This window comes from Pecten maximus, chromosome 11 (genome assembly GCF_902652985.1).
Source record: "Pecten maximus chromosome 11, xPecMax1.1, whole genome shotgun sequence".
In the NCBI taxonomy this organism is placed as follows: Eukaryota; Metazoa; Mollusca; class Bivalvia; order Pectinida; family Pectinidae; genus Pecten; species Pecten maximus.
In genome coordinates, this window is record NC_047025.1 from 32,191,667 (window position 1) to 32,202,498 (window position 10,832).

General features: G+C 35.8%; 1 protein-coding gene across 3 annotated transcripts; it reads right to left on the reverse strand.

The window, feature by feature from the left end:
• Window positions 1-5,287: 5,287 nt before the first annotated feature.
• LOC117338271 (hydroxysteroid dehydrogenase-like protein 2) lies at window positions 5,288-9,907 on the reverse strand. 3 transcript variants are annotated; one of them, XM_033899555.1, is made up of 6 exons: window positions 9,792-9,907; window positions 7,990-8,261; window positions 7,604-7,804; window positions 6,548-6,636; window positions 6,232-6,373; window positions 5,288-5,496 (listed from the first exon to the last, which is right to left on the reverse strand). In XM_033899555.1, the coding sequence occupies exons 2-6, from the start codon at window positions 8,235-8,237 to the stop codon at window positions 5,289-5,291; spliced, it is 888 nt and encodes a 295-aa protein (XP_033755446.1). In that variant the 5' UTR covers window positions 8,238-8,261; window positions 9,792-9,907; the 3' UTR covers window position 5,288. The 3 variants fall into 3 exon arrangements, with proteins under 3 accessions (XP_033755446.1, XP_033755447.1, XP_033755448.1); XM_033899556.1 differs by having other exon boundaries at window positions 9,798-9,868; XM_033899557.1 differs by lacking the exon at window positions 9,792-9,907 and adding an exon at window positions 8,886-9,764.
• Window positions 9,908-10,832: the final 925 nt, after the last annotated feature.

Sequence of the window (10,832 nt, forward strand, 5' to 3'; positions counted from 1 at the left end):
AAAACTTTTGAATTTTTATTTTGATACATTGTCCATTGACACCTGGAATATTCCAAATTATCTGTTTGATATATGATGGCTTATGTTTTCAGTGAACCTTGTGCAAAAGTTTCTACATATTTTCCTCTGAAAACGCAAATCTAAACTCTTTCTGAATGAGCTAGTATCGATGTTTCTTTGTTACTAAATCCCAATCGAAAGTACACATTTATGTGTCGGTCTATCTCACCCGTCGTCTCTACGACAGAATGTGTAAATGCGTCTTATGCATGAGTTTATATAGGCTTCGAATACCTAAAACGTATTTTTCATGTTATTACGTGTTCTGATTTGCGTTATTACGCGTTTTTCGTGTTATTACCTTATTTTCTTTTAAGTAAACGTTTTTCGCGTTACTTAGTCTTTTTCTTCGTTTTAACTGAAATATTGGCGTTTATACGCGTTTTGTTTAGGTTTTCGCGATATAATGAGTACGAACCAACTAAACTTTCATCTATTTGACGCTATCATGATTTTGCAATATGCATACGTGTGTGTTTACCTATTTAACTTTCTAATCCCGTTAACCGAAAAGATCGTTATACCAACATGGACAACGTGTCCGGAAACTTTCACCGGACTGTGAACTGTGTACTGGAAAACCACAATCCCCATTAATAAGGTTTTTACACGATACAGGTGTACATCGATTGCAGTAAGTATTGAGGGTTGCTATGTTAACGAATTCAACAGATGATTTATAAAATATGTCTTCCGACAATCACACAACTTATCATCAATATGTTAGCTCGGGTTCACTCGTTTATGACGATTCTTATTCATTATAAGGTCTTCACCTTTGTGTAATCAAAAGGGTCCAGTCATCTTGGGACTAGTTAACGTGAAGTCAATTAATTATCAACCAAACAAATCAGTAATTTACCAGTCACCACAGTCAATTAGCTACGGACAAAGTGGTTAAGCTTCGTCCAGGACATGTCGCGATTATTAATTATAAAAGAAAGATAAGATATACAGGTCTGTAATGTAAGGGATTATTTTCACAAATACAGTAATGCCATGCTCTTCTCTGTAGCTCACCGTGGCAATGTTGAACAAAAGGTTCGTTGTGCTTTAATAAATAGCCTCAGTGCAGTCTTTTTCAACCGATTTTACTGCTATATACAGGTAACTTCAACGCCCATTTATGAAAATTTTAAGTATGAATTTTGTAATTTTGTAATAATTGCAGTGATGTTTGGTTTGTTACACTTTATCTAAGATTCAAATTGTTTTGAAAGGTGCTGATTGACTAAGACGGTCTTTCGTGTGCGAGATCAATGCGTGTAGTGTATGTGTGTATTTTGGGAGGCTGCAATATGTTCAAGTTTGCCTCCTAGTGCGAAACCCAAGCCGACTTTATAGTGAAACCATCAGTGATGTTAAAAAGGTGTGTAAAACCAAGAAAGGAAAGTGACATTAATTTAAAAGATTTATCAGCTTAAAATAAGAAAATATACCACAGTCTATTAGCTAAATTTTAAATAGTTTAAATGAAAAGGAAAGTGCATGACATTATTTCTTTAGATAACATACTTTATAAGAATACCGACATTTAAAGCTAATTCTAGATCAAATGAGGGCATATTATGAACAAAATCATTGCGGCGTACAATTTGTCCCTGTTGCACGTTTTAAGCAAAGTCTAAGTTACAAATGCGTTCTATTACGTAGCTTAATGCATTTAGAAATAACATACTTCAGCGTAATTTAACGTACATTAACGTACTTAGAAATACCCAACATGAAAAAAACATGCAAGTACCACCTTTTATGAAATGTTCATGGCATTATTGATTGGCATTCATCTTTTAATACTAAGTCATATTGTCGCCTTAACAAACGGAAAACCAAATTGACTGGTTCTTCTCAGCCAATATCTTCTCTAGTTGATCCATTTTCTGATACTATTGTAATAAGAGATGAAGACAAAGCTGAGCTATTTAATAATTATGTTTAGTATAACATGACTAGATGTAGAGTAGATTAGAATACAGCTGTTCCTGTCGTTGAGCCAAAAACTGTTATGTGGATTTAATTTTATAAGGATAAATGCTACAGAAATAGTTGATGTGCTTAGAATACTAAAGCTTGACAAGGCCTCAGGTGGGGATGGCTACAGCCATCACAATACACTGTTTGTATTCCTCTCGAAATTTTATCTGATATGTCTTTAAGAACAGGTGTTTACCCCGATACATGGAAATTAGCTTATGTCATGCATTTATTTATTCTCCTTCTTACTATAGGCCGATTTCCCTGAGCACCTTGACTGACATGCCACACATTTATTCTATTTCGTTTTATCGAACGAAATAAAATAAGTGTGTGGTATGTCAGTCAAGGGGCTCCGTAGAAAAGTGTTTGAAATGGTCATTTATAAACACTTCTATAATAATTTCATATAATGTTTACCGCGATTTTATCCGATTTCATTTTGGCATTAGACAGTCTAGTGTTTCACAAAATATTATAAACCAGCTTATTTTCGCGGCGACCTAATTTCTCGTTTTCAATGCGTAACGACCATTTTGTTAGTTACAGAATTGAAAAAAACCCCACAAATACATGTTTTAACATCAAGAGACTTTTCAGATCAAAAGCAAAATTAATTTTCCACTTTTGGAGTATATATTAGCATCAAAATATGACTGCGAACCCGACTTAATAGTACTAAAATAGATAGTTTGGGTGAAGGCTTAGTTATGCAACGGTCCAATTCAACAATAAAACGCTGTGTAAAGTGATATTTGTAAAGGTATGGAATCCAATACGAACGAGGAATTTCCTTATCATTAACCGGTGATTGTAAGGGCTGTATTACTGAAGCATGATCAGCCTGGGTGTCCTCCGAACGAAACAATGGGTATGTATTTAGGGTATACTTGGTTAATACAGACTTGTGTTTTATTTGTATTTCTTATTTTAAGCTGATTAATCTTTTAAAAGAAACTAATATATCTAATCCGTCTAAATAACTTGTTCTAGTGTAATCGATTTTTTATTATAATTCAGTGTTTGTTTACATTTTTGTAACTGTTGCATTATATTTGAAGCTCTTCTGGATTACGTTCCCCATATCATGAATATTCAAACAAAGGTATCGTGTCAATTACTTATCGCTTAAGCAAACACACTGACTGACACTGACACATTGACTTCAGTTCAACATTGACTTCATTTGCTTCATATTTCATGCGGAGATTGAATCACATTGCACGTCAATGCCATTTAATTAACGCGGATTTCTGACGATATGTTAACTTTACATTCACACACATTAACATGACCTTTATGTGTTAAAACGAGATGAAAAGGCACTTTGCTAAAAGGATATAGCTGTGAAGAAAAAGAAACAAGATTCCAACATTTATTTGACAAACTGTTTGAGCTTTAATGAAGACGTGGATTTTCCATTTGTTATCTAAGCATGCGACCAGTTAAGTTGAAGAATTGTTTACACTTTGGTTATGTTTAGCTGGTAGCATAAAGAGACAGAAGCTTCCTGTCACTTAAACTGAAAAAAACAGTCGATTTAGATAACTGGATATCTAAACTTAAATTAACCAGAGTATTACTTTGACATCGAATTACTACTATAGGATGCAATGTACAAATGACATCACATATATTATTCTGATATTATGAAACTTTGGTGAAGAAAATCGATTGAGTTAATGAGGGATCTTGTTTGATTTGTTTTAATACAGAAGTAGTCCATGTGACCATTGACCCTTTCACCTTGAAGGATGTCCATCCAAATTTGATAAAAGCGACCTTGACCATAAAACGTTTTAAACCCCCGTTGAACGTCTATACATACACGGCATATTATCATGTGAAATTTCGATTTTTTTTGACAGTATATTCCTGGTTATATAATTAGTAGTATTGACCTTGACACAAGGAATTTTCTAAACCTCTATTGCACATACTTATATCACAGTGTATCATTATGTGATATTTAATGAAGATTGGCCTTCTGTCTCATTATTTGTACCCAAGCAGCTGAACTGTAGACCACTGAAGAAGCCTGCACCAAAACAGTTCCAATCATAATAGACCCGTCAACGTTAGAAGTACGTATGAAATGAATAAAATATATTATATCGTCCACTCATTATGTGTGTTAACACATATTAATCACAAATACCGTTTGGGTTTCAGACAAGGATACGACGTAACATGACGTCAGCACAGAGACAACATAAAACTAACCCTCCGTCAACACTTCCTGTATATCAAAAATTACACTTGCAAGAGATCAAAACAACATATACAGCATCATCATACAACACGAATAAAACGTTGAGTAACCTTGTCGTAAATGATTACGTCATCAATCTCGACGCACTTTCCAAAAAGAATTGTAGATGGCACGATGGAAAACGTTCGTACAAAAAACTTTTGCTCGGCAAGCCTCGTGCTGACTGGCCAAACTCTTAATCTCACGATGAGATATCCCTGTCCAGGGAACAAACCCATGCTTGAATATTTTTCTCACATACTATAAAGCAAATGCATTTTTTTTTATGAAAGTTTTCCATCGTGCCATCTACAATGCTTCTTGGAATGCGAATCAAAATTGATGTCTCATCATTTATAATATGATTACTAAACGTAAAATGATGACGTTACGTTATTAAGAGCAGCGTTACAATGCGCGTGCCAGCTGTCTTAACCCCGTGAGAGGTCATTTTGTTTCCCCCCCAAGAAGCCGTGGAATAACCCCGTGAAGTATGTGAGAAAAATCTATCAAAACTTCAACGTCAATAAATATACAAACACAAAATATAACACAGCGTCAGCATACCAAGACAAAATATACCACAGACTCAGCGTCAATATAGAAAGACAAAATATAGCACAGCGTCAATATACAAACATAAAATATAGCACAGCGTCAATTATATACCACAGTGTCAATACAGCATTGCCATTGAAGAGGGGGCCGCGGTGGCCGAGTGGTTAAGGTGTACCGACACTTTATCACTAGCCCTCCACCACTGGGTTGCGAGTTCGAAACCTACGTGGGGCAGTTGCCAGGTACTGACCGTAGGCCGGTGGTTTTTCTTCGGGTACTCCGGCTTTCCTCCACCTCCAAAACCTGGCACGTCCTTAAATGACCCTGGCTGTTAATAGGACGTTAAACAAAAACAAACAAACCATTGAAGAAGCAAAGCAGCGAGTCCATGACGAATCTATCCCATGTGGACAAAACATTGCGTAAAAATAACGAAACACAGAATTCATAGTTTACTATTTATATCGCTGTTTGTATTTTCTTGTGCTGCTGAAAGTGGTACGTTCTGGTCCTCCTCCTCAACCAAGAGGGAGGGGAATCTTTGGGGCATCATGCGAGAAGGTTCGTGGTCACTGTCACACCTGTACATGGAGAAATCAGACACACCTGTTGTCCTCAGGTAATCCTCGTCTATCAACGCCTGGCCATTCAGCCTACAATATAACGAGGAATATATTAGCAAATACTAGATGGGTTACGTTCACTTTCGCTTTCGTCTTCTCTGGAACATGTCATGGCAAAATTGATGGCACGTGAATTGTTCTTTAATTAGTGTCTTGAAAAAACACATGACCAATCGCTAAGCTGATGTATTTCTATTGAACATTACGAAGGAATGGCAACCATGTTACAAGCCAGTCAATTTAATTGTATGGCGACTTCAAGATTCATTTTATGAACACCAAAGATCAAAGTAGCCGTTTTGACTTCCAACAAGATGGCGGTGTATAAGCCTTCAATTTTGCCATGACATATGTATAGAACGAAATGAAGGCAACTGGGACCAGATAGACTGTACCGACATCCCAACTAAGTGGTAGGGAGGATTAAATCTAGCAATAATCTCCGCTGTACAAAAATCATGATGAGGTGTTTGATAGGAAACTTCAGTAACATTCCATCTGTATTGTGATGAGACGGCAGTTACATTCATAGTCTTAATATTGCTTTCTGCATAGCTTCGTGAAAGACTTTCGAAATATGAATTACCTTTCGGTTAACGACCCACCATGTCTGAAGTCATATCGAACCACCAAAACATGAACAAACGGATTCTGGTTTCAAAATTAGGTAACAAAATTAAGCTGAAGCTGTACTGTTATCTTCACAAACAAAGATATAGTCAAACGACTTGAGCTTGGAGAATGGATTATCTAGTCTTAACTCACTTTTCAGTCGGATCGCCGGCAATTTTTACTACCGCGTCAGCAAATATGTCAGGTGTCCTCATGAGTTTCAGGGGTACCTTTAACTTATCAGTCACGTGACTTCTGATGACTGTTGCCGGCCACAAAGCACTAATTGAAACCCCTGTTCACATAATAAAAGAAATAATAAGAAAAAAACATATTCAGTATTTTATAGAAATAATAATTTTTTTCTGTTTAAAGTTTCTCAATTTGTTGAATATTTTTCACTGTGCTAGCGAACTAAGAGAACACTGTCCTATTTTCATGATGAACAGCGGTACTGATTGATACCAACCTGTCCCTTGGAGTTCGTTTGCCAGTCCGTGGACAAGGACTGTCATGGCTACTTTCGACATGGAATACGGTGTCTTCCCTTTAAAGAATCTGAAATAAAAGACATCATCAAATAAACCACACAAGATCTTAATACTGAAACGCACAAAAAGTACTAAGCACTTCTTAATCAAACTTAATAATAATAGCATAGGTATTACATACATTGTATATGAATTCGTGATTATTCTACAAGTTCGTTATAACTCTGACAACGAGGCTCTGCTCAAGAATAATATTGTTGCAATTTTGATGCTATTCTAGACTAATATACTTTATTTAACAAAATTCGTTGGTAACGCGTATTTTGAATGGATACAGATAATATCCTAATCTGTAGTAGAGCCATGATCTATAGAATGATGCTCCCTATCCTTCGCATTGAACCATTCGTCTATACAAGCCAAACATGACAATGCTAGGTTTCAGCACAAAGGTCGGTGTTTATTGATGACAAAATTGCATGAGGAATTGAATGTATTATTAGTGATTTCAACTTTTCGTCTCGTCAAAGTCCACTAGACTTCGTGTACTTAGCTAGCACATTGAAGGTGGACGGGAAAACACCAGGGAATGGTCTTAGGGCCAATGCTCTTTCTCTACATGATCTGCAATTCTACTGTTCGATTAAACGTCAACCAAATCACCCGACTTTCAAAGGGACCTTAGAAAATTAGGTTAACAAATGGTTAAAGTTTTCAATGTTGTTAGATATTACATTATTGATATTCAAATGAAGGCAACATGCACCAAACAATATGAAAACGCTTTCTGGTGGCCATTTTCTTAATTTTTCTTACGTCAATGATGAAAAGGGGACTAGACGTTTTGTAAGGCTAAGCGTCATTTACTTTTATGACGACAAGCAATGTCGCTTTCTCGAATGAGAACTTCTGTTGTGAAACTAAGAAGGTATGTTTCCGAAACGGTTCCAGTTAAGCAAAACAAACTTTTTCACTAAAACTCAAGGATTTATCCGTCGAGTTTCCTATACTTCCCTGGGGTACGGAACACATACCTATTGTATATTGGCGGCGACACCAGTATAATTTTGCCGGATTTCTGTTCCAGGAAATGTGGGAGGACTTCCTGTACCATGATGTAAGCTCCTCGTGCATTCACTTCATTCATCAGGTCATATTTTTTGGTTTTTGTGTTGATCACTTTATCCCATGTGATTGACCCAGCGTTATAAACGGCTACATCTAACCTGCCAAACCTGTATCAAATAAACCAAAAATAGCTTAAACAATCATTTTAACATCGAGATCAGTGCAATATTGATTTATAAATGAACATTTTCATTATTTTCTCTATGCTTCCTTCTTATGTTGGCGTTACATTGCATTATTTTTGTTTTAAATTTTTGTTGTACTTTTTGATTTTTTTTTATAACATACATACTCTTTAATGCACTTTTGGACAGCTTCCTTGATATCTTCCTCGGACCGTGTGTTACAGACCATAGGTTCAGCCCTACCCCCTTCGGCCTCGATTTCCGCCGCCACTGTGTAAATAGAACCAGGAAGTGTTTCGGTGGATGTCTCAGTCTTTGATGCCACGCCCACACCGTAGCGATTTTTTGACAATGACAGAGCGATCTGCCTCCCGATCCCCCGTGAGGCGCCTACAACTAAAGCTGCCTTCCTCATATTTACTGTTCGGACTAATTAATTCTGAAATTAAAAAAAAAACAGTTCAGTTACATTACATTGCACGTTTCACACGTCAGTGATTTCTTAAAGACTTAAATGGTGGACAAGCAAGCCAATACCTAAATGATTCATTATAGATGATACCGTAGAACTGTTGCGATTTCAGTCAGACACCGAGCTGTCTGGCGAATACACACACAGTCTCTATAGCTAGGGGGTAGTTTAAAACACACCATGCCAACACTTGAGCCTCAGAATTACGTACATGAATCTGTTTACTAGTTTATATCTAGATTATCATGTGGGTCACCCCTGTCCTTCGTGGTCACATATTGAAAATTCTGTATCCAACAACGCCATGTTTGTCTGGTGTAACGTAGTTGTAATCTCAGTGCTGATTTAATGAAATTATGAAATTAACGAATCGATCAGCGTTGAGAATACAACCATAATTATATACCAAAATCAGAGTCTCTAACCAAATAAAAGAAAAACCATCTGTCAGATGAGGCTAGTACCTGTGGTTAGAAGGAGAATGAATATTCGCAAAATTATCTTCATTCTGCAGTACGGACAATTATATAAAAGAAATCACAGCTTCATACAATTTACAATTGTGATTGTCAAAACTTCAAATCTTCTTACTTGATATAGCAGCTGACTGACTTGCCGGTTTTTTGTTTTTGTTTGTTTGTTTGTTTTCGTTTTTTCTTATTTTGTTCCACTTCATACCTCTGCAGATATATACATTGTTTTGCATTCGTGATTTCTATCAGCGTTAAAGTTTCATATTTCTGTGACGTCATAAATCGATTGCAGCTCTCAGTAACAAGGATAATCAAGCAGTTACAAAAGTAATCGATTTGATAAATAGTTAGACAACATAAATACTGCGTAAGGACTATTAGACTGTCTATCACGAGCTATGATTGATTTGTACTCATATCATTCGAGTTAGTTAATTCTCCTTTATGTTACCATTACGGGCTACATTTACTACATAATTTATAGTTAGTAAATAGACTGACCGTCAGCGCCTACTGCAGATCGATGGTTTACATCAAGGAAACTTCCAAGCATGGTAGTGGAAACTTGTATTGATAATAATTATCATTTACTAGAGTATATGATTACATACCCTTCCAGATATTCGAGAGAAAAAATAATTATATAAATGAATAAATAAATAAATAAATCAGTGCTTTTAACCAGATGCGGAAAATCTTGTCACCGACTTCGTCTAAAACATTACACACTTAATGCCCTTTGACCCAGAGTCCCCATATTGTTTGGAACAGAAACCGGTAGTTCGAGAATGACATTAAACACCCTGCAGTTAGAATGTTAAGACTATGAAGTCTCCATGTCAGGAAATATATGTACATGACAACTTATGCTGATATTAGTCAAAGGAGGACATGTCGATCTAGGGCCTAACGGTAGGCATATTTCTTACAGAGATGCATCGGCCGTCTCACACTGTTAGCATGTTATGTAAACAATGAAAGTACAGAAATATGCACGAGATCAGCAATACTTATAGTAAGATACCAGTACAATATCGTGTTCACATCACAGTCTTCACCATACACTGGCTGTATTTAGGTCTACTTCCAGAATCGCTACAGAGAACATCGACTATAATATGCACAGCCGTCTATCTTACCGGACAATTATATCCGGAAAACAATTACGATAAAAACTATCAGTTTGCTATGATGGGTCCACAAAAACTGCTATATATCACGAAAAGTCTAGGTAAATATATCTAAAATTTATAGATTAACACTTTTAGATTAAAATCCAAACTTAACCAAATCAACCCATAAATGTATGAGATTTGCTGATATTAAAGATTAAACATAGGAACATATTTTCACATTAAATTCTACTGTATTTAGATATACCACAAAACGTCATTATTCTGCTATTCCTCCGGGCATGCATGTATAAAATCCATATACAAGTAATTCCATGATACATAACAACATCAATATTGCTTAAATAACTGAATCATCAATGGGATAAGTAATTAGTGTCAATACCAGTGTTACAGTACGAATTCTGTGTATATAGACACGCTAATATCACAATCTCAAACGACGAAACGATTCAACCCTTGTTTATCTTTGATAATTTTGACTAGTATTCTATTTTGAAGTGCTTATATAGTAATTTGAAATAATTATAGCTGTATTCTAGATACCGCAGATTTAACTATAATTTAAAATCTAACGTCATTTATTAACTTTCGTTATACAGAGTTTTCTGACCTGTTGGACCTAATACACGAGTCGAATTTACCTTACGTATAAACAATCACAATGTTATCAATCAAGTTGCTATTTTAGAAACTGATTACTCATACTAATCAACATATCTTCCATTTTATTTTGAAATAAGAAAATCCGAAGTAACTGACGTATACCCGCATTGTTTACTTACGTTTGCGGTGTGTGAATCTTCACGAGACAACCTAAAACTTTAGTATTCATATATGTTTGATATATCTATTGTAGAACTAGTGAAAGAAATGACCACGGGATGACTTAGTAAATAAATATCACTGAATTTTAAACACTGGTGCTTTTT